At 40.6% G+C, this 25,457-nt stretch overlaps 1 protein-coding gene across 7 annotated transcripts in view; it reads right to left on the bottom strand.

The window, feature by feature from the left end:
- Positions 1 to 25,457, bottom strand: part of LOC139746192 (uncharacterized) — a 185,024-nt gene that overhangs the window by 43,019 nt on the left and 116,548 nt on the right. For all 7 annotated transcript variants that reach the window (XR_011712100.1, XM_071657115.1, XM_071657111.1 and 4 more), the window contains 7 exons: positions 20,285 to 20,426; positions 16,885 to 16,977; positions 12,686 to 12,915; positions 7,329 to 7,413; positions 6,580 to 6,672; positions 5,070 to 5,155; positions 3,327 to 3,491 (listed from right to left, as the gene is read on the bottom strand). Coding sequence is in view for 6 of the 7 variants with exons in the window: in XM_071657115.1 (XP_071513216.1) it covers positions 3,327 to 3,491; positions 5,070 to 5,155; positions 6,580 to 6,672; positions 7,329 to 7,413; positions 12,686 to 12,915; positions 16,885 to 16,977; positions 20,285 to 20,426 (894 nt within the window). In the remaining variant the exon portion in view is untranslated. The remainder of the gene's footprint in view (positions 1 to 3,326; positions 3,492 to 5,069; positions 5,156 to 6,579; positions 6,673 to 7,328; positions 7,414 to 12,685; positions 12,916 to 16,884; positions 16,978 to 20,284; positions 20,427 to 25,457) is intronic.

The raw sequence follows: 25,457 nt of genomic DNA, 5'->3' as shown, positions 1-25,457 counted from the left end.
GTGTATATGAACGTATATTTATATCTATATTTATTTTGCTTTGTCGCTGTCTCCCGCGTTTGCGAGGCAGCGCAAATAAACAGACGAAAGAAATGGCCCAACCTACCCCCATACACATGCATATACATACACGTCCACACACGCAAATATACATACCCATACATCTCAATGTACACATATATATATACACACAGACACATACATACATACACATGCACACAATTCACACTGTCTGCCTTTATTCATTCCCATCGCAACCTCGTCACACATGGAATAACATCCCCCTCCCCCCCTCGTGTATGAGAGGTATCGCTAGGAAAAGACAACAAAGGCCCCATTCGTTCACACTCACTCTCTAGCTGTCATGCAATAATGCCTGAAAACCACAGCTCCCTTTCCACATCCAGGCCCCACACAACTTTCCATGGTTTACCCCAGACGCTTCACATGCCCTGATTCAATCCATTGACAGCATGTCTACCCCGGTATACCACATCGATCCAATTCACTCTATTCCTTGCCCGCCTTTCACCCTCCTGCATGTTCAGGCCCCGATCACTCAAAATCTTTTTCACTCCATCTTTCCACCTCCAATTTGGTCTCCCACTTCTCGTTCCCTCCACCTCCAACACATATATCCTCTTGGTAAATCTTTCTTCACCCATTCTCTCCATGTGCCCAAACCATTTCAAAACATCTTCTTCTGCTCTCTCAACCACGCTCTTTTTATTTCCACACATCTCTCTTACCCTTACGTTACTTACTCGATCAAACCACCTCACACCACATACTGTCCTCAAACATCTCATTTCCAGCACATCCACCCTCCTGCGCACAACTCTATCCATAGCCCATGCCTCACAACCATACATCATAGTTGGAACCACTATTCCTTCAAACATAGCCATTTTTGCTTTCTGAGATAATGTTCTCGACTTCCACACATTCTTCAAGGCTCCCAGGATTTTCGCCCCCTCCCCCACCCTATGATTCACTTCCGCTTCCATGGTTCCATCCGCTGCCAAATCCACTCCCAGATATCTAAAACACTTTACTTCCTCCAGTTTTTCTCCATTCAAACTTCCTCCCAATTGACTTGACCCTCAACCCTACTGTACCTAATACCTTTGCTCTTATTCACATTTACTCTTAACTTTCTTCTTTCACACACTTTACCAAACTCAGTCACCAGCTTCTGCAGTTTCTCACATGAATCAGCCACCAGCGCTGTATCATCAGCAAACAACAACTGACTCACTTCCCAAGCTCTCTCATCCCCAACAGACTTCATACTTGCCCCTCTTTCCAAAACTCTTGCATTCACCTCCATAAACAAATTAAACAACCATGGAGACATCACACACCCCTGCCGCAAACCAACATTCTCTGAGAACCAATCACTTTCCTTTCTTCCTACACGTACACACGCCTTACATCCTCTATAAAAACTTTTCACCACTTCTAAAAACTTACCTCCCACACCATATCTTCTTAATACCTTCCACAGAGCATCTCTATCAACTCTATCATATGTCTTCTCCAGATCCATAAATGCTACATACAAATCCATTTGCTTTTCTAAGTATTTCTCCCATACATTCTTCAAAGCAAACACCTGATCCACACATCCTCTACCACTTTTGAAACCACACTGCTCTTCCTCAATCTGATGCTCTGTACATGCCTTAACCCTCTCAAGCAATACCCTCCCATATAATTTCCCAGGAATACTCAACAAACTTATACCTCTGTAATGTGAGCACTCACTTTTATCCCCTTTGCCTTTGTACAATGGCACCATGCAAGCATTCCACTATTCCTCAGGCACCTCACCATGAGTCATACGTACATTAAAAAATCTTACCAACCAGTCAACAATACAGTCACCCCCTTTTTTAATAAATTCCACTGCAATACCATCCAAACCCGCTGCCTTGCCGGCTTTCATCTTCCGTAAAGCTTTAACTACCTATTCTCTGTTTACCAAGTCATTCTCCCTAACCCTCTCACTTTGCACACCACCTCAACCAAAACACCCTATAACTGCAACTCTATCAACATACATACTAACATGTGCATATTCATACTTGTTTGCCTTCATCCATTCCTGTCGCTACCCTGCCCCACAGGAAACAGCATCACTAACCCCCGCTTCAGCGAGGTAGCACCAGAAAAACAGACATTAAGACCACATTCATTATCTCTCTCTCTCTCTAGCTGTCATGTGTAATGCACCGAAACCACAGCTCCCTATCCACATTCAGGCTCCACACACATTTCCATGGTTTACCCCCTCACATTTCATGCCCTGGTTCAGTCCACTGACAGAACATTGACCCTGATATACCAAATCGTTCCAATTCACTCTATTCCTTGCATGTCTCTCACCCTCCGGCACATTCAGGCCATGATCACTCAAAATCTTTTTCACTACATCCTTCCACCTCCACTTTGATCTCCTGCTTCTCCTTGTTCACTCCACCTCTTAACACATATATCCTCTTCGTCAATCTTTCCTCACTCATTCTCTCGATATGTCCAAACCATTTCAACATATCCTCTTCTGCTCTCTCAACCACAATCTTTCTATGACCACACATCTCTCTTACCCTTTCATTACTTACTCTGTCAAACCACCTCACACCACATATTGTCCTCAAACATCTCATTTCCAACACATCCACCCTCAGCCATGCAACCCTATTCAAAGCCCATGCTTTGCAACCATATAATATTGTTGGAACTACTATTCCTTCAAACATACCCATTTTTGTGCTCTGTGATAACATTCTCTTTCCACACATTCTTCATTGCTCCCAGAACCATTCCCCCCCATGACTCATTTCCACTTCCATGGTTCCATTCACTGTTAAATCCACTCCCAGACATCTAAAACACTTCACTTCCTCCAATTTTTCTCCATTCAAACTTACATCCCAACTAACTTGTTCCTCAACCCTGGTGAGCCTAACAACCTTGTTCTTTTTCACATTTAATCTCAACTTTCTCCTTTCACACACTTTTCCAAACTTAGTCACCAACTTCTGCAGTTTGTCACATGAATCAGCCACCGGTGCTGTACCATTGGCAAACAACATCTGACAATTTCCATGCCCTTCCAATCTTCACTTGGAGCCATTCATTTTCCTCTCCTCCTACTCGTACACATGCCTTACATCCTTGATAAAAACTTCTCATTGCCTCTAGCAGCTTTCCTTCCACAGCATGTATTCTTGAGACTTTCAACATGACATCACTGTCAACCTTATTACATTCTCTCTTTAGATCATAACTATATACCTAACCAGTTACATGGATGTACTCACCAATGTTTCATCTCCAAGATAATGGATGATAATATAGGCCTGTTTTCTTCTAGTTGTGGGTATCTCAACACCAACAGATGAGAGGTCAAGCATTCTCTCCCAAGTCACTCGAATAAAGGCATCAGACTTTGTTCCATCCACTGGGTCAACAGAGAGATACTTGATCTGGAAAAAAAAAATTGCCAAGTGATTTTTACCATTACTTATATGAAGTAAAATAAATTTCAGAGCATATGGATATCACTGTTAAGAAGAAGCAGACACATCATAAAGCATGCATAAATGAAGTAAAGAGCACTCTTCTTATTACCACATTTCTCTCTTAACCTACCATTTCTTACTTGATCAACCCTCCTCCATCCACATATTTTCATTCTCAACTGCAGCCCATGCCTGACAACACACCACTGGGGACTATCATACCTTCAAACATACCCATCTCCACTCTCCCAGGCAGTGACCTCTCTTCCTCAGTGCTCATAAGATCTTTGTTTCTTTGCCCACCTTATGACTCACCTCAGCTTCCATGGTTCCATTCACTGCCATGTCCACTTCCAGGCATTTAAAAAAACTTTACCTCCAAGTTTTCTCCATCCAAACTCACACCCTATCTAACTTGTCTTTCTGCACTGCTAAATGTAATAACCATGGTTTTATTCACAATTACTTCAAACTTCTCCTTCACATGCTCTCCCAAATTCAGGCACCAACCTCTGAAGTTTCTCATTGTTCATTACCACAAGTGCTGTGTCATCACCAAATGACACTAAAAAAAATCTCTGGAAGCTGGTGTGTTCATAAGCAACGAGTATAAACAAGAAAAGAACAAGTGCTGCCTTGTGAAGAAAAAGTAGTTGTAGGGATGCAGAAAAATTATGAAGATGAGGTGAAACAATGGTATGCTCAAAGGAATAGCAGTTCCGACAATATTATATGGCTGCAAGGAATGGGCTATAGATAGGGTTGTGCAGAGGAGGGTGGATGTGTTGAAAATAAAATGCTTGAGGACAATATGTGGTGTGAGTTGGTTTCATCGAGTAAGTAATGAAAGGGTAAGAGAGATGTGTGATAATAAAAAGTGTGTGACTAAGAGAGCAGGAGTGTTGAAATGGTTTGGCATTTATGTGCATATATGTGTATATGAGTGGATGGGCCATTCTTCATCTGTTTCCTGGTGCTACCTTGCTGATGCAGGAAACAACAATCAAGTATAATAAAAAGTAGGTTGTATGTTTGAGGAAAGAAACCTGGATGTTCTGATTCTGAGTGAAACAAAGCTCGAGGGTAAAAGGAGAAAAATGATTTGAAAAAGTCTTAGGAGTAAAGTCAGGGGTTGGTGAGAGGACAAGAGATAAGGAAGGAGTAGCATTACTCTTGAAGCAGGAGCTGTTGGAGTATGTGATAAAGTATTAGAAAGTAAATTCTAGATTGATGTGGGTAAAACTGAAAGTGGATGGAGAGAGATGGGTGATTATTGGTGCTCTTGCACCTGGACATGAGAAAAAAGATCATGACAAGCAAGTGTTTTGGGAGCAGTTGAGTGTCAGCAGCTATGATGAACGAGACCAGGTTTTAGTGATGGGTGATTTAAACGTGAAGGGAAGTAATGTGGCAGTTGAGGGTACAACTGGTGTACATGGGGTATTCAGTGTTGTGAATGGAAATGGTGAAGAGCTTGTGGGTTTGTGTCCTTGCTAAAGTTCATAATAGACAAGTATTAAAAAAAAAGGAATCTAAACTAACCTTACGCACAACTGGCCGTTTACCTCCAATGTGCTTTACTTGCCCTTCGCTCCATGTGAGGTTGTCATACATCATCTCCCTTTTTGCTGAAAAGGTTATTAAAATATATCATGTAAGAATCATTATGGAAATGTTGCAAGTTACATTTCACAACATCAAAAAATTTAGAGATATACCATACATTTATCCTTTATCCCTGGGGATAGGGGAGAAAGAATACTTCCCACGTATTCCCTGCGTGTCGTAGAAGGCGACTAAAAGGGAAGGGAGCGGGGGGCTGGAAATCCTCCCCCTCATCTTTTTTTTTTAATTTTCCAAAAGAAGGAACAGAGAAGGGGGCCAGGTGAGGATATTCCCTCAATGGCCCAGTCCTCTGTTCTTAACGCTACCTCACTATCGCGGGAAATGGCGAGTATGAAAAAAAAACCATACATTTAAACATATAAACAAAATGAGCGACATTCATGACAAGTGAAAGGACATCATAAACAAAAACTTTGTCAATCTTAATGGGGAGTTGGGGAGGGAACAAAGGTTCTGAGAGCGATGAAGAATGTGTGGAGGGCGAGAACATTATCTCTCAGAGCTAAAATGGGTATGTTTGAAGGAATAGTGGCTCCAACAATGTTATATGGTTGCGAGGCATGGGCTATAGATAGGGTTGTGTGGAGGAGGGTGGATGTATTGGAAATGAAATGTTTGAGGACAATATGTGGTGTGAGGTAGTTTGATCGAATAAGTAATGAAAGGGGATAAGAGATGTGTGGTAATAAAGAGTGTGGTTGAGAGAGCAGAAGAGTCTGTTGAAATGGTTTGGACACATGAAGAAAATGAGTGAGGAAAGATTGACAAAGAGGATACATGTGTCAGAGGTGGAGGGAAGAAGGCGAAGCGGGAGACCAAATTGGAGGCGGAAAGATGGAGTGAAAAAGATTTTGAGCTATCGGGGCCTGAACATACATGAGGGTGAAAGATGTACAAGGAACAGAGTGAATTGGAACGATGTGGTACACCGGGGTCAACGTGCTGTCAATGGATAGAACCAGGGCATGTGAAGCATCTGGGGTGAACCATGAAAAGGTCTGTGGGGCTTGGATGTGTAAAGGGAGATGTGGTTTTTGGTGCCTTACATAAGACAGTTGTCTGTTCCTGGCGCTGCCTTGCTGGTTTTTTTTTTTTTTTTTTTTTTTTTTTTGCTATTTTCATGTGTAGCAGGATGGCGATGGGAATGGATGAAGGCAGCAAGTATGGATATGTACATGTGTATATATGTATATATCTGTGTATGTATATGTATGTATATGTTGAAATGAATATGTATGTATATGTGCATGTGTAGGCGTTTATGTATATACATGTGTGTGTGGGTGGGTTGGACCATTCTTTGTCTATTTCCTTGTGATACCTTGCTAACGCGGGAGATGGCGGTTAAGTATAATAATAATAATAATAAAAAAAAGTTGAGTATTAATATGTATAGCTATATGCTAACTACATAGCCTATGCTTACCAAGATTAACAGAGGGAGCCTTGACAATATATACCTCACCAGCTTTTGGATTCTGAATTGGAAGATCGCACAAATGATACATAGGAGGGTCATCTGAAATACAAAAGAATTAGTGAATATTGTTCCAAAATTATAAACATAATCTAATACAGCCACATCAATAGTTTGGCAATAGAAGCACAACAAAGGTCTGGCAATAAAATAAAACCAATGCTGGCAACATGAATACAACACCAGTGTTGACAGTATAAATACAACAGAGGTTTGGCAATATAAGCACCCCAGAGGTCTGATGATATAAAAACACAAGAGGTCTAACATATCAAGCACACCACAGGACTGGCAATATAAGTACACCAGAGGTTTAACAACAGAAATACACCAGAGGTCTAGCAATATAAACATACCAGAGGTCTGGCAATATAAACACATCAGTGTTTACACACACCTGCCAGAGACCCACCTTCACCTGAATTTTTTTTTCTTTTTCATGTGATTTCTGCATAATTGGGTTCACAAGCCCATATATGCAGGTACAAAAGGTAGGTATAGCATCAAAATCTTCATAAAAAGCTATGGTATAAACAGCAACACATGTAACTTCAGAATAAGGGAAATGATGAAAGAGACATAGGAAAACAGGACCACGACAAGTGAAGAGTTTTTACAAGAATCATGACATTAAACTGACAGAAAGTTCACTGAATTCTTTAACTAAAGTTGCTCATATACCTCATATGATTACTCACTAATGATAAGCAGTGCATCTCTGTGTGTCATGGAAGCTGTATATGCCCTATACAAAGGCCCACAGCCTTGCCCTTCTGGTTCCTCCTGAAAAATTAACAGCACTTAATTTCCACACAATCCTGAGTTGAAAGACATTGTATAAATGAGTAATTTTTTGTAACAGATTATGGAGCAAATGAGATAAAGTTTATGGCTAAAAAAATACAAAAGTACAGGGAAAAGGGGAAATACAATCTATTTCTTTTTTTCATGCACCTAACCTTCTTCCAAAACACCTTATTCTCCCTGGAGTTTACTGAAACTAGATCACCTCAACTCTCATTTGCCCTCTTTTCCAACTCCTGCACCTTCCTCTAGACCTCTTGCCATGCTCTTTTGTACACTTCCCAATCACTTAAAACTACTTCCCGGTAATTACTAGACATACACCTCTTTACTCTCTTTCACTTGCAATTTTACACTGTCATACTACCACAAACTACCCTTTCTCAATAGCCCACTTTCTACCTTCTCCATTCCACTCACTTCTCAGACTAAATACCTCTCACTCTTCACCCATTCCCCTAGCTTTGTTTACTCTCATCTTTTGCCATTTCACAATCAATCTCTCCTGGTATTTCTACACACATCTCTTTTCCAAGCTCATTACTTTTGTCAAACTCTTCTCACCCATATTGCTTCCTGTTTTCGGAAAACTTCTACAAATCTCTTCATCCTTGCCTCCATTAGGTAATGATTAGACATCCCACCAGCCACCCCATAAGCACATTCATATCCAACAGTCTTTTGCATGCACATCAATTCGTATGTGATCCAATAATGCCTGCATATCATTTTCCCTACTCACCCTTGTCCCTGTTCTTAAACCAGGAATTCCCAATCACAGTCCTTTTTCAGAACATCCCCACAGGCTGTTCATCATTTCCATTCACCTAACTGAATATTCCATGCCATATTAGTAATTTTCACATAAAAAGCACCTATCACTAATAACTGGCCTCTAGCATCAAAACTGCTGACATTCACTAAGATACTCCCAAAACATTTGCCTGTCTCTTTTCCTTCTCTGCCAAGTGCATCAGCACTAATTAAAAACATCTTTTGCAATCCACTTTCACTCGTATCCACAGCAGACTGAAAGCCACTTTCTTACACTCTTTCACATATTCCCATAACTTCTGTTTCAGCAGTAGTGCTACCCCTACTTAAATTGCCCTCAAACCAATTCCTTTCTACCCCTAAGACATTCCCAAAACATTCTTCCCCTATACCTTTGAGTCTCTTTCACTCAGAGCCTGAATATCCAGGTCCCTTTCCTCAAACATTCTACCTATCTCTCTTTTCTTCTCATCTTGGGTACATCCATGCACATTCAGACAACCTAGCCTGAGTTTCAAAGATGAGCACTTCTCACTTGGCTCCTTCTGTTCCATGTTTTAGAAAGTGAAATACAAGAGGGGAGGGAATTTCCATACCCACACTCCACCGACCTTAGCCATGTATGACATGCAGGAAATAGGGAAGTACAATTCTTTCTCCCCTACCCCTGGGATAATGTATATACCTGAATCCCAACTTATGACCATCCGAACATATGAGGGAGAAAATGTAGACTAAAAAAATATGTAAATATAAAAATTACACTTGCTCGTACATCCACCACTGCTGACAGCTGCATAAATGAGATAGTGACTATGAGACAATATCCTGGCATTGTGTTCATCACAGCATCTCTCATCCAACTTCTGTCCATTTTGAGATAAGACCAGCTGGTCAGAAAAGAACTTGGACATATGTTGGGGAATGGCATGGTGAGATAGTGCCAGGAAAACAGACTAAAAAGGCCACATTCATTCACACTCAGTCTCTAGCTGTCATATGTAATGCACCAAAACCTCAGCTCCCTATCCACATCCAGGCCCCATAGACCTTTCCATGGTTTACCCCAGATGCTTCACATGCCCTGGTTCAGTCCATTGACAGCACGTCTACCCCAGTATACCACATTGTTCCAATTCACTCTATTCCTTGCACTCCTCTCACCCTCCTGTATGTTCAGGCCCTGATCACTCAAATTCTTTTTCATGCCATCCTTCCACCTCCAATTTGGTCTCCCACTTTTCCTTGTTCCCTCCACCTCTGACACATATATCCTCTTTGTCAATCTTTCCTCACACATTCTCGCCATATGTCCAAATCATTTCAACACACCCTCTTCTGCTCTGTCATGTGAAGCATCTGGGGTAAACCATGGAAAGGTCTGTGGGGCCAGGATGTGGATAGGGAGCTGTGGATTCAGTGCATTATACATGACAGCTAGAGACAGTGTGAATGAATGTGGCCTTTTTTTTCTGTTTTCCCAGTTAATATGTATATTTATATGTGCGTGTATTGAATTACGTGTTAATTGATAGACGCATGAAAGAGAGACTTTTGGATGTTAATGTGCTGAGAGGGGCAACTAGAGAGATGTCTGATTATTATCTTGTCGAGGCGAAGGGGAAGATTCGTAGAGGTTTTCAGAAAAGAAGAGAGAATGTTGGGGTGAAGAGAGTGGTGAGAGTAAGTAAGCCTGGAAAGGGGACTTGTGTGAGGAAGTACCAGGAGAGGTTGATTGCATAATGGAAAAAGGTGAGAGCAAATGACATAAGGAGAGTAGGGGAGGAATGGAATGTATTTATGGAAACAGTGATGGCTTGTGCAAAAGATGCCTGTGACATGAGAAAGGTGGGAGGTGGGCAGATTAGAAAGGGTAGTGAGTGGTGGGATGAAGAAGTAAGATTGTTAGTGAAAGAGAAAAGAGAGGCTTTTGGACGATTTTTGCAGGGAAATAGTGCAAATGACTGGGAGATATATAAAAGAAAGAGGCATTAGGTCAAGAGAAAGGTGCCAGAGGTGAAAAAGAGGGCAAATGAGAGATGGGGTGAGAGAGTATCATTAAATTTCAGGGAGGAGGGTGGATGTGTTGGAAATGAGATGTTTGAGGACAATATGTGTGAGGTGGTTTGATCGAGTAAGTAATGAAAGGGTAAGAGAGATGTGTGGTAATAAAAAGAGTGTGGTTGAGAGAACAGAGGCAGGTGTATTGAGATGGTTTGGTCACATGGAGAGAATGAGTGAGGAAAGATTGACAAAGAGGATATATGTGTCAGAGGTGGAGGGAACGAGAAGTGAGAGACCTAATTGGAGGTGGAACGATGGAGTGAAAAAGATTTTGAGCGATCAGGGCCTGGACATACAGGAGGGTGAAAGGCATGCAAGGAATAGAGTGAACTGGAACGATGTGGTATACCGGGGTCAACGTGCTGTCAATGGACTGAACCAGGGCATGTGAAGCGTCTGGGGTAAACCATGGAAAGTTTTTTGGGCCTGGACGTGGAAAGGGATTGGTGGTTCCAGTGCATTAAACATGACAGGTAGAGACTGAGTGTGAACGAATGTGGCCTTTGTTGTCTTTTCCTAGCACTACCTCACGCATGCGAAGGGGGAGAGGGATGCCATTTCATGTGTGGCAGGGTGGCGACTTGAATGGGTGAGAGCAGCAAGTATGAATATGTACATGTGTATATGTATATGTGTATGTGTCTGTATGTATATGTATGTATATGTTGAAATGTATAGGTATGTATATATGCATGTGTGGGTGTTTATGTACATACATGTGTATGTGGGTGGGTTGGGCCTTTCTTTTGTCTGTTTCCTTGTGCTACCTCGCTAATGCAGGAGACAGTGACTATGTACAATAAAAGATATAAAACATGTGTGTATGAGTGGGTGGGCCATTCTTCATCTGTGTCCTGGTGCTACCTCACTGACGCGGGAAATGGCGATTAAGTATAATAAAAATAAGATATATAGTCTGTGCATGTGTATGTATATGAGTATATGTTAATGTGTATTTGTGTGTGTATGGGCGTTTATGTATAAATGTATATATGTGAGTGGATGGGCCATTCTTCACCTGTTTCCTGGCACAACTTCACTGACGTGGGAGAAGGTGATCAAGTATAATAATAAATAGTAACTGAGTGGATGGGCCATTCCTTGTCTATTTCCTGGCGCTACCTCATTGACATGGGAAACAGCAATCAAGTATAATGAATAAATAATAAATATATCAGTGGGTAAGAACACTGGGCAGGAGCATCAGTAGAAAAAATCAGGTAGAACATGAGGTTGGAGCCTCTGGAAACACTGCGCTAGAGTTGCTCTACAACAGTGGTATGTAAAGGGTGAGGCACTAAAGGCTTAGAAGTGAAACTGGAGCTCACTGTTTATGGAGATGTTATTTCTGTGGCCACCCATTTGAGGGAGTTCCTAGAGGGAACAGGTATCAAATACATAGATAGATAGCAGGTGACACCCATGAAAATTTTTTTCATTTTCTTCCTCCACCTCCTTTCTCTGCTATCAGATGTTGTTTTTAAATGTTAATACCACATACGGAAACATTATGGTTTTGCCTTGTAAAACAGGATCAATTACCATTCAAATACTTTATGGAAAACTGACGTTTTCCAGGAATGTAAGTGGAAATTCATGTAGTGGCCAAAGGGTTAAACTAAATTAATAGAAATTAAAAGAAAGTGAAAGAATGTTGAGCAAGAGGATGGAAAAAGCTGGTTTAGCAGTGGAAGTCCTGTCAGTACAAAATCACTGAAGAAATTGTTCTCTCAGGCAGTAAGAGGAGGAAGTTAATGGCACCATCTCTGTAGCAGTATCTGACTGGCTGAAAGCAGGCCAGAAACAAGTAAGCTGTCCTTGCTAAGTTTAAGTGGACAACAAAGAGCAGAGTAGGAAAACATTAACTCACCAGAAATAATAAGGGTTAGAAAATCCTAGCCCTGATATTACATATCTTAAGAGAATCTTTAATGCCCAGAGGACAGACCTTAGAGGAAAGAAAGAAATTGTATATAACTGTAAAGTTACTTCCCTTGTATCTTCTTATGGGATTTGTCCTTCAATCTAATTTCATATTTTCTTCTTTACCAACTAACTACATTCTCAAATTCAAACACTGCTTGGTCACTCATCAAACCTAGGCTGCAATATCCATGTTTCCTCAGACCACCAATCCAACATGCTGCTAGACACTAATAATCCCAATGAATTTTTGATAGGTATGTAAGAAGGATGAGTCATAACCTAAACAAGGATGAAAGAGAAAGATGAAGGACATGGGAAACAATTTCAGCATACATGTCATTTTAAAAGTCTAAGGGTTTTTGAACATGACAGATTCATACTACTGAAACTGAGAAATGCTTGAAGCAATGCTAATCTTACAGTTGGGGATTTTCAAAATGACAGATTCATACTAATGAAAATAAGAAATGCTTGAAGCAAAGCTAACCTCATAGTTTGGTTTTTTCCCAACACACTGTACTTGGTGTCTTGGGTCACCTGGGATGTAATGGATAACTCTCAGCCCAGGAGTGCTCTCCCAGGAATAATCATATGTGTAGCGAAGTAATCGATGACTTATGTTTCCATCTTCTTCCCGAATATAGCTATATGTGCGTCGATATTTACCTTTCTTGTGTCCTGTTACATACCAGTTATAACAATCCATTCTTCTCACTTCTAAAAGAAAAATCATAAATAAATATTCTTAATATAATGACTAGTTCATTTTGGAATATCTTCATAACAACACAATCAACATATCATATGTGAATCAACAATAATGGTAAGTCAAAGTAATATACTTGTTGAAAAGAAGTAATGAAGTACTTTTACAGTATCAGGGTAATGAATGAAATGAAATTAGTTACAGAGTGAAAATATGAATGTTTAAAAAGCTGCATGAGAGCACAGGAATTTCCAGGGAGGGAGGCCCTACAAATGCAAAACTCCCTTCCAACAGAGTATGAACAGATAATTACAAAGGTTTAAGTGTCATATGAATATCTCTGTATCTGTGGTCTTCACCTCATTCCCAATTCAATGGAGTGGATCAGGTAAACAGCTTCCACAACATCTCTCACCCATACTTCCCTTCCTTTTTTCTGCCAATCCTCAGGCATCTCACATGATCCATGCAAACAATGGAAATCCTACCAGCCAATCAGCAACACAGCCACCCTCTTTCTTAATAAATTCAACAACAATACCATCCACTTCAGCAGCCTTGCCACATTTCATTCTTTGTAAGGCTTTCACTACCTCTTCTCTCTTCACCAAACCACTCTTCATGATTCTCTCACTTTGCGTACCAAACAAACCCAAACACCCTACATCTGCTATCCTATCATCAAACACAATCAACAGCCCTTCCATATATGTAATGTGAGGTGGTTTGACTGAGTAAGTTATGAAAGGGTAAGAGAGATGTGTGGTAATGAAAAAGTGTGGTTGAGAGAGTAAAAGAGAGTGAGTTGAAATGGTTTGGACTTATGGAGAGGTGGGGGAGGGGGCAAAGGTTCTGGGAGCGTTGGAAAATGTGTGGAAGGTGAGAACATTATCTCGGAAAGCAAAAATGGGTATGTTTGAAGGAATAGTGGTTCCAACAAAGTTATATGGTTGTGAGGCATGGGCTATAGACAGGGTTGTGCAGAGGAGGGTGGTTGTGTTGGAAATGAGATGTCCAAGGACAATATGTGGTGAGAGGTGGTTTGATCGAGTAAGTAATGAAAGGGTAAGAGAGATGTGTAGTAATAAAAAGAGTGTGGTTGAGAGAGCAGAAGAAGGTGTATTGAAATGGTTTGGTCACATGGAGAGAATGAATGAGGAAAGATTGACAAAGAGGATATATGTGTCAGAGTTGGAGGGAATGAGAAGTGGGAGACCAAATTGGAGGTGGAAAGATGGAGTGAAAAAGATTTTGAGCGATCGGGGCCTGAACATGCATGAGGGTGAAAGGCGTGCAAGGAATAGAGTGAATTGGAACAATGTGGTACACCAGGGTCGACGTGCTGTCAATGGATTGAACGAGGGCATGTGAAGCATCTGGAGTAAACCATGGAAAGTTTTGTGGGGCCTGGATGTGGAAAGGGAGCTGTGGTTTCAGTGCATTATACATGACAGCTAGAGACTGAGTGTGAACGAATGTTTCCTTTGATGTCTGCTCCTAGCGCTACCTCACACACATGCAGGGGGAGGGGGTTTTCATTTCATGTGTGGTGGGGTGGCGACAGGAATGAATAAGGGCAGACAGTATGAATTATGTACATGTGTATATATGTATATGTCTGTGTGTGTATATATATGTATACGTTGAGATGTATAGGTATGTGTATGTGTGTGTGTGTGTGGACGTGTATGTATATACATGTGTATGTGGGTGGGTTGGGCCATTCTTTCGTCAGTTTCCCTGTGCTACCTCGCTAGCGCGGAAGACAGCAACAAATTATAATATAAATATATATATATATGAAATATATCTTGTAATACAACTGAAATATTAAAAGAATTCTCTCAAAACAGGTCTTGACAATGAATCAAACATTCTTATAAAACACTATGACTTGATTCCAATCCAAGCTCCTACAGATATCTTCAACCACTCCTGGCTACACAACAAAATCCCTGACAATTGGATGGCTTCCAACATAGTACCAATCCTAAAGCCCTCTAAACCACCCAATTAACCTTCCTCTTACTTATCTATGTCACTTCTGTCCTCATGATACAAACTCCAAAAAATTTCCCACTCTTTAACTACACAATATGGGCTTAGACCCAGTCACACCACTAAAATACCTCACAACGACCTCATACAACTACCTTAAATGGCTTCAAATCCTGTTCTATACAGAATTTGTGGCTATAACATCAACAAAGCATTTAAAACCATCCCCCACAACAATAACAAAAAGTGGTTGGTCAACTCATAGTTGGCCATCAAACCATAGTCACTTACAAAGACTTCATCTCTTTAGTTTCTTCCAACATGACCTCCTATAGACTAAAGAGTGAGTCCTCTCATATGGAGATGACCTTACTATCAGATCACAGCACCCTGACATCAAAGAAGCAACAACAAAAATGCAGTATTAAATAACAATTGGAAGTGCAGCTCCTCAAGAACAGAATATCTTCATCTCTGCAGAGGTCTTTGGTCACCTTTTTGACCCTATAAAGACAGGAATCCAACCTGGACCTTCCTGGCCTTGAATGCCTAATTGGTTCCACTCAACTAAACAACAATATTCTGGGAATCACATATGACATACAGTTGACAAACAATGCAATCTGCTCCACACCCTACACCACCTCAACCTAAACTACACCTCAACTGCCTGGTCATCCAGCAGTCAAAAGTAAATATAATAAAGATGCAAATCACACAAAACAAAGTGCTCAGAATAATCGGGGCAAATAGCCTCCCAGTGCAATCCTGCCTCAATATGCTCAGCACTCAATTCTTGGAAACAACAACAGACCCTCCCCATCAAAATCATAGCATAACTAACCGCCAACTCCCCAGTAGAAATAAGAGCTTACTCCTGCTTTACACTTCAACAACTTACATTCACAGATTCCCTACAATAACAAAACATAAATGTATATGTTGCAATGTCCTCAAAAGCACTTACCAACTATCTTCCCACCTCAGTCTTAAACACTACCCCATTAGATGTACTCCTATCTAAAACTACATTCCCTTCACATCTGAGTTACACTTTCTTGTCTATGCTCTGGACATCATTCATTTCTACAGCATTACAATCACCACTTAAACATACCTAAAGACTGCTCATGCCCAAAATGCAACCTCCATACTAAAAATATTGAACTCTCACTTCTAAACTGTCCTGCTCTAACTTCACACTGACACACTCAAAACATCACCACACTCCTAGACCTATGGTCGAGCTCAGCAGACATAGTTGGCTTTCTGAGCAATGTAGGAGCTCTGCAGGACGGGTTCCTGGGGAAGGAATTTACGAGTAAACATAAAGGCATACAATTTAATCATACCTAGTTACTATTCCCACCTTGGCAAGGAAGCATCAAGAACAAACAAACAAGGGTCCCACTTGCATATATCCACTCCCTCACTGTCATGAATAATGTACTAAACCTAATTGTTACCATCAACAGCCAAGCCCCACAAAGTATTTCATGGTTTACCTTGACTACTTCATATACCCTAGTTCAGTCTACTAACAGCAGGTCATCTCCCACATACATAATGACTGAGTTTATGGTTAATGAAAACACCATACATGAATTCAAGAAGTTGTATGACAGTAGAGAATGTTCAAGAGATGGAGCCATGAGAGTGTAAAACTTTCTCCCAATACAGTACAAATAGGTAATTACAAAATGGGTAATTACACTGGTCTAATGTACGATATCTCATGCACATAAAAGTACTTAAATGACAGAGGATGAAATGAAATACAATTCTGATTGAGCTGAAAATTCTTAATATTCTACTATAATCCTGCAAAGGCATGTTACCAAAACTTCCCTGCTACATAACAAAATATCACTTAAACTCTAATATACTTCCAACCCTCTAAACCACAGACTTATGACTTCACTAGTGCATTTTTCTCCAACATGTACTTTCATTCACTAATGATATATGAAAACTTGACGTACCTCCTTTTCTATAAGGTATTGCTACAACATACACATCCCCAGGTTGAGGTTCAAGCAGAGGCAGAAAGGATATACGGCTTACATCTGGGTTACCTGGGTGAAAAAGATAACATATAAGTGATTTTGATTATATAACTCATAAACCCCATTCATGGAATTCCTTCAGCTCAGAGGATATGCTTATCCATCAGCAGGAAAATGCTGGACTCCTTTGGAGTGATAAAATTCTCAATGAGACTGTCCTGTTTTTCATTCACTGATGATATAACCTTGCAGAAGGTGATTTATCATTTGCAACATAACCTCATGTTGGTTGAGTTTACTACTGTCAGATCAAATACATTTACCCCTTTCAGTGCACCTGGGGCATAAACATACAGTTACTAATGTTACAGCGGCATCTCACACATTGTTTTCAAACACTACAGATTATATGTTTCCCGTACACTGGTCAGAGCATGTGGAGACATCCAGGAAGCATGTATGATTTATCTACCTTGCACTGTGCAACAGTTTCTAACATTGTATCACTCTTATCAGATGAGAGATTTCATTAAGGAAAATCATTAACAATCATATTTGTTTGCCATAAAAACACTACCAAAAATACCAATCATCTCACCAAAGATTGCCTGAAAATACTCCTTGAGTAACTCGTACACTTGGCATCACAGCAGCATAAGTAAAAGGGCACGAAGCAAATGTAAGCAATCTTTCATGTGACTGAAGTGCATATTGTTTTATTTAGTGACCTGTGTTGCAGTTAACATCTTTAATCACAATAATAACTTATAGAGATACTCTAGTTGAGAGAGCAGAAGAGGGTGTGTTGAAAAGGTTTGGACACACAGAGAGAATGAATGAGGAAAGATTGACAAAGAAGATAAATGTGTCAGAGGTGGAGGGAATGAGGAGAAGCGGGAGACCAAATTGGAGGTGGAAGAATGGAGTGAATAAGATTTTGAGCAACTGGGGCCTGAACATATAGGAGGGTGAGAGGCGTGCAAGGAATAGAGTGAATTGGAATAATGTGGTATACCGGGGTCAAAGTGCTGTCAATGGACTGAACTAGGGCATGTGAAGCATCTGGGGTAAACCATGGAAAGGTCTGTGGGGCCTGGATGTGGAAAGGGAGCTGTGATTTCAGTGCATTATATATGACAGCTAGAGACTGAATGTGAACAAATGTGGCCTTTTTGTCTGTTTTCCTGGTGCTACCTCATTGAAGTGGGGGTAGCGATGCTGTTTTCTGTGGGGAGGGGCAGCAACAGGAATGGATGAATGCAAGCAAGTATGAATATGTGCATGTGTATATATGTATATGTCTGTATATGGACATTCATATATATATATATATATATATATATATATATATATATATATATATATATATATATATATATATGTATATATGTATATATATGTATATGATAGAGTTGATAGAGATGCTCTGTGGAAGGTATTAAGAATATATGGTGTGGGAGGCAAGTTGTTAGAAGCAGTGAAAAGTTTTTATCGAGGATGTAAGGCATGTGTACGTGTAGGAAGAGAGGAAAGTGATTGGTTCTCAGTGAATGTAGGTTTGCGCCAGGGGTGTGTGATGTCTCCATGGTTGTTTAATTTGTTTATGGATGGGGTTGTAAGGGAGGTAAATGCAAGAGTCCTGGAAAGAGGGGCAAGTATGAAGTCTGTTGGGGATGAGAGAGCTTGGGAAGTGAGTCAGTTGTTGTTCGCTGATGATACAGCGCTGGTGGCTGATTCATGTGAGAAACTGCAGAAGCTGGTGACTGAGTTTGGTAAAGTGTGTGGAAGAAGAAAGTTGAGAGTAAATGTGAATAAGAGCAAGGTTATTAGGTACAGTAGGGGTGAGGGTCAAGTCAATTGGGAGGTGAGTTTGAATGGAGAAAAACTGGAGGAAGTGAAGTGTTTTAGATATCTGGGAGTGGATCTGTCAGCGGATGGAACCATGGAAGCGGAAGTGGATCATAGGGTGGGGGAGGGGGCGAAAATTTTGGGAGCCTTGAAAAATGTGTGGAAGTCGAGAACATTATCTCGGAAAGCAAAAATGGGTATGTTTGAGGGAATAGTGGTTCCAACAATGTTGTATGGTTGCGAGGCGTGGGCTATGGATAGAGATGTGCGCAGGAGGATGGATGTGCTGGAAATGAGATGTTTGAGGACAATGTGTGGTGTGAGGTGGTTTGATCGAGTAAGTAACGTAAGGGTAAGAGAGATGTGTGGAAATAAAAAGAGCGTGGTTGAGAGAGCAGAAGAGGGTGTTTTGAAATGGTTTGGGCACATGGAGAGAATGAGTGAGGAGAGATTGACCAAGAGGATATATGTGTCGGAGGTGGAGGGAACGAGGAGAAGAGGGAGACCAAATTGGAGGTGGAAAGATGGAGTGAAAAAGATTTTGTGTGATCGGGGCCTGAACATGCAGGAGGGTGAAAGGAGGGCAAGAAATAGAGTAAATTGGAGTCATGTGGTATACAGGGGTTGACGTGCTGTCAGTGGATTGAAGCAAGGCATGTGAAGCGTCTGGGGTAAACCATGGAAAGCTGTGTAGGTATGTATATTTGCGTGTGTGGACGTGTGTATGTACATGTGTATGGGGGGGGGGCCATTTCTTTCGTCTGTTTCCTTGCGCTACCTCGCAAATGCGGGAGACAGCGACAAAGTATAAAAAAAAAAAAAAAAAAAAAAAAAATGTATATGAGTGGATGGACCATTCTCCATCTGTTTCCTGGTGCTACCTCGCTGATGCAGGAAACAGCAATTACATATAATGATTATTATCATTATCATACTTAACCGCTGTTTCCCGCATCAGCGAGGTAGTGCTAGGAAACAGACAAAGAATGGCCCATCCACTCATATACACATAAATGCCCGCATATGCAAATATACATACATATACTGCCGTCTCAAACCCAAACCTCATCATTTTAATCCTCAACCTATCAATAAACCTGTTTCGGTTAAATGCATTATTACTGTTCCTGTCTCCTTCCCTGCAGCTTTTCATCAATTTTCCCAATCTTCACTCTTACAGTACCAGTACCCATATATCCTACAAAATCACTAAAATCCAGTAATTGAAAGTATTCTTTTCACATCTCAAAAACTTCATTCTTTATCAAAATCAATTCCCAAGAGTGCCTTGTCTAGTGCACCCTTACATCTTACTCTGTTCTTTTTACAGTAACCACCTTATTTCAAAGCAACTGATTAATCATCCTTAAATTGCTATCTATCTTTTTTCCAGATCCCAAATTGAAGGCAAGATGACAAGTTTGAAATCTTTCCCAAAACACTTCTGGTAAAAAACATCATCAAAAGCCACATTTAAACTGTTTCTGATAAATTCTGCTGCAGACTATGAACATGAAACTATACTTACAAAGCATGTGATCTAATTGTTTCTCAGTCAAGTTTTCCTGCTGTCTCATGTATACAATAGTTCGAGGTTCTGTAGTTGTGATCTGCAAACGAGTGCGTCGAAACTGTTCTCCTTCCTCACCATCCTCGTTTTCGTCGTTCTCCTTAAATTTGGTGAATATAACATCAATACACACACATATTACCTATACTTAATCAAAAAATGTACAGTTTATAAATCTCCCTTGGTGATAAATCTTTATCTACTTTCATCTGATGCCTGCAAGTGTTGAGTTCACTAGTTTGACTGTTTTTCCATTTCACAACAAAGACTTCAGTCATGGATAGAAACCTTTATCAAACCCAAGCCCTAAATGAAACAAATTTAAATTCTACTTGCTGAAAAACCTTTTCAAGGCAGTGTCCCATTAGCAGGGCAGATTTTCTAGGGTACTTGTCTTTGAAAATCGGAGTTATTACCTACTAACCCTCTGTTTGCTGGTGGAGATAAGTGGCTTCTTCATATATTGCAAAACTCCCCAACTAGGTAGCAAGTGCTCACTCATTCTGGGCCCACCTTTGGTCAATCAGAGACCACTATAAAGATAACATCATTGATCTATTTACTTCTGTCTGCCTGGCAGCTTAGAATTCACGAATAATGGGTATCAACCTAAAAAAAAAAGGGGGGGGGAGGCAGGCCAGGGTAGAAAAAATAAGGAAAAAAATTGCTTATACGATACCATCTTGAAGAGAAAAGGTTTACCAAATTTCAAAAGCTGCATTTCTCTCCCTTTAGGAATAAAGCATACCTATGTGAAGGAGAAGGCTTTAAAGGTCAACTTTCAGATAAGATTACCAAACCCAGAGGCAGAAATACCTTTACTGGTGAAAAGATGGCAAATTAGAATCTGTCTCTCCTGGAGGAGGAATTTCTAAAGCCCCCCCCAAAAAAAGAAATTCACAAAGTCTTAGCTCTGATGGTGGTGGTAGGTGAATGCCGAAGATCGCTTCTGTTGATTTTCACCAACAAAACATTTCTAGGGAAGCCTATATTAGAGGCCAACTTTCTCACATCACATGCTCTAGAATAAAGCTCAGGTTGAGCCATTAAACAAATATCTTATTTCATGTAGATATATTCCTCACCAAATGTTTCAAGGTCTAGAGGGCAGACACAAATGTTTTACTTGATAATCTGGGTAAATCTGAAATTTCTGCAAGAGATTTAACTCGGCACAAGGTATAAATTTTTCTTGGAAATTTCATCCAAAAGTTGATGGCAACAGGGGTCATTCTAAATTCAATACAGCAATTTCAATCTTAGCTTGCCATACACTGTCTTATGTGAAGTAGAACTGAAGTACTCATTAAAGTCAGAGATGTATTTCTGATACACAGATCATATTCAGTTCACAAAACCAATTTCCTTTTACCATTTCAATTTTCAAAGACATGCCAATTTCAAAAGTGTCATTTTCATTACTCCTCTCTAATCTAAGATTTAAAATGTCATCCCTTTAAGTGAATGATAAAGTTATTCAACACCAATAAAAAAAATTCTCATATTTAATGTCTATTTATCTATCTATATCTCTGATGCCTACTCCCAGCTGGAACTCACTCAAGGGGTTGACCACAACAACAGTCTCCATAACTAGTGTACTCCAGTGCTGCTTCTTAGTGTTTAGTGCCTCACCCTTACAGGCCACCGGCAGAGGGCAACTCTTGCAAAGTGTTTGCAGGGCTTCCTGCCTAATGTTCCGAATGACTGCTTCTACCTAATGCTCCTGCCTAATGTTCCTATTGACTACTTCTAACCAATGTTTTTATCTAATGCTCCAGCCTAAATGTTCCTAACTACTGCTTCTGTCTACTGTTCCTAACATTTTGCCAAAAGACGGGGTTAGCACACAGTGCTCATGGCAGGAAAATCTAGAGTTTAGAAAAATGAGCTATGTAGCTAAGTGTTGTTAAATGTTATGTATAACAAGAAAAGATTGTATGTTTGTGGACTGAATGAGTCCCAGTGAGGGGTGAGGCAGAAATAAAAGGCAGCTACTTGGGTCAGAGCAGAGCAACCTGACAACCACTAAAGTATTGACTCACTACACAGCCATCACTAACACTCCCAATACCCAGATGGGTAGTACTGGTGATATACCTTCCTGGTCATTGGCTGCCTACCAACTACCACCAACCTATTTACTGTTTTCATTCTTTTATATTCAATATCTGTGGTATACTGAAAATTACACACTGCATTTCTCTTTTTCCTGTGTCTAGCCTAATCTTTTAAAGTATGCAATAAATTGCCTTCACCTTCTACTTTTCTTTCCAGCACAGGGTTACAGCAGTGTTTTCAACATCTTTCCTCAGCTTACTTGTTTTTGATCAAATGAACTAACTACAATATTTTTCATTTATTCTTTTAACTTTTTCATAGATGTTGTCACTGTGTACACATTAAAAACATGGTATGTGCATGCATTAATAAACGAAATCCCCATCAATTGTATTATGTGAAGCAATCCTAACAGTGGCATTTTACCAATTTATTGTTTTTATTTCTGCTTAATCGCTGTTTCCTGCATCAGCAAGGTAGAGCCAGGAAATTGATGAAGAATGGCCCGTCCACTCATATACACACACATATATACATGAACACCCATACATACACATATACATACATATACATATACACATCAACATATATAAACACATACACAGACATATAACATTTTTTTTTTTTTTTTTTTTATACTTTGTCGCTGTCTCCCGCGCTTGCGAGGTAGCGCAAGGAAACAGACGAAAGAAATGGCCCAACCCCCCCCCCATACACATGTATATACATACGTCCACACACGCAAATACACATACCTACACAGCTTTCCATGGTTTACCCCAGACGCTTCACATGCCTTGATTCAATCCACTGACAGCACATCAACCCCGGTATACCACATCGCTCCAATTCACTCTATTCCTTGCCCTCCTTTCACCCTCCTGCATGTTCAGGCCCCGATCACACAAAATCTTTTTCACTCCATCTTTCCACCTCCAATTTGGTCTCCCTCTTCTCCTCGTTCCCTCCACCTCCGACACATATATCCTCTTGGTCAATCTTTCCTCACTCATTCTCTCCATGTGCCCAAACCACTTCAAAACACCCTCTTCTGCTCTCTCAACCACGCTCTTTTTATTTCCACACATCTCTCTTACCCTTACGTTACTCACTCGATCAAACCACCTCACACCACACATTGTCCTCAAACATCTCATTTCCAGCACATCCATCCTCCTGCGCACAACTCTATCCATAGCCCACGCCTCGCAACCATACAACATTGTTGGAACCACTATTCCTTCAAACATACCCATTTTTGCTTTCCGAGATAATGTTCTCGACTTCCACACATTCTTCAAGGCCCCCAGAATTTTCGCCCCCTCCCCCACCCTATGATCCACTTCCGCTTCCATGGTTCCATCCGCTGCCAGATCCACTCCCAGATATCTAAAACACTTCACTTCCTCCAGTTTTTCTCCATTCAAACTCACCTCCCAATTGACTTGACCCTCAACCCTACTGTACCTAATAACCTTGCTCTTATTCACATTTACTTTTAACTTTCTTCTTCCACACACTTTACCAAACTCAGTCACCAGCTTCTGCAGTTTCTCACATGAATCAGCCACCAGCGCTGTATCATCAGCGAACAACAACTGACTCACTTCCCAAGCTCTCTCATCCCCAACAGACTTCATACATGCCCCTCTTTCCAAAACTCTTGCATTTACCTCCCTAACAACCCCATCCATAAACAAATTAAACAACCATGGAGACATCACACACCCCTGCCGCAAACCTACATTCACTGAGAACCAATCACTTTCCTCTCTTCCTACACGTACACATGCCTTACATCCTCGATAAAAACTTTTCACTGCTTCTAACAACTTTCCTCCCACACCATATATTCTTAATACCTTCCACAGAGCATCTCTATCAACTCTATCATATGCCTTCTCCAGATCCATAAATGCTACATACAAATCCATTTGCTTTTCTAAGTATTTCTCACATACATTCTTCAAAGCAAACACCTGATCTACACATCCTCTACCACTTCTGAAACCACACTGCTCTTCCCCAATCTGATGCTCTGTACATGCCTTCACCCTCTCAATCAATACCCTCCCATATAATTTACCAGGAATACTCAACAAACTTATACCTCTGTAATTTGAGCACTCACCCTTATCCCCTTTGCCTTTGTACAATGGCACTATGCACGCATTCCGCCAATCCTCAGGCACCTCACCATGAGTCATACATACATTAAATAACCTTACCAACCAGTCAACAATACAGTCACCCCCTTTTTTAATAAATTCCACTGCAATACCATCCAAACCTGCTGCCTTGCCGGCTTTCATCTTCCGCAAAGCTTTCACTACCTCTTCTCTTTTTACCAAATCATTATCCCTAACCCTCTCACTTTGCACACCACCTCGACCAAAACACCCTATATCTGCCACTCTATCATCAAACACATTCAACAAACCTTCAAAATACTCACTCCATCTCCTTCTCACATCACCACTACTTGTTATCACCTCCCCATTTGCGCCCTTCACTGAAGTTCCCATTTGCTCCCTTGTCTTACGCACTTTATTTACCTCCTTCCAGAACATCTTTTTATTCTCCCTAAAATTTAATGATACTCTCTCACCCCAACTCTCATTTGCCCTTTTTTTCACCTCTTGCACCTTTCTCTTGACCTCCTGTCTCTTTCTTTTATACATCTCCCACTCAATTGCATTTTTTCCCTGCAAAAATCGTCCAAATGCCTCTCTCTTCTCTTTCACTAATACTCTTACTTCTTCATCCCACCACTCACTACCCTTTCTAACCAACCCACCTCCCACTCTTCTCATGCCACAAGCATCTTTTGCGCAATCCATCACTGATTCCCTAAATACATCCCATCCTCCCCCACTCCCCTTACTTCCATTGTACAAATACATATACATATTCATGCCTCCTTGCCTTCATCCATTCCTGGAGCTACACTGCCCTACAGGAAACAGCATCGCTACCTCCTGCTTTAGCGAGGTAGCACCAGGAAAGCAGACAAAAAAGGCCACATTCGTTCACAGTCTCTAGCTGTCATGTGCAATGCATGGAAACCACA

Source organism: Panulirus ornatus, chromosome 64 (assembly GCF_036320965.1).
Source record: "Panulirus ornatus isolate Po-2019 chromosome 64, ASM3632096v1, whole genome shotgun sequence".
In the NCBI taxonomy this organism is placed as follows: Eukaryota; Metazoa; Arthropoda; class Malacostraca; order Decapoda; family Palinuridae; genus Panulirus; species Panulirus ornatus.
Note: the sequence above shows the minus strand (reverse complement) of the source record. Positions and strands in the feature narration are given on the sequence as shown.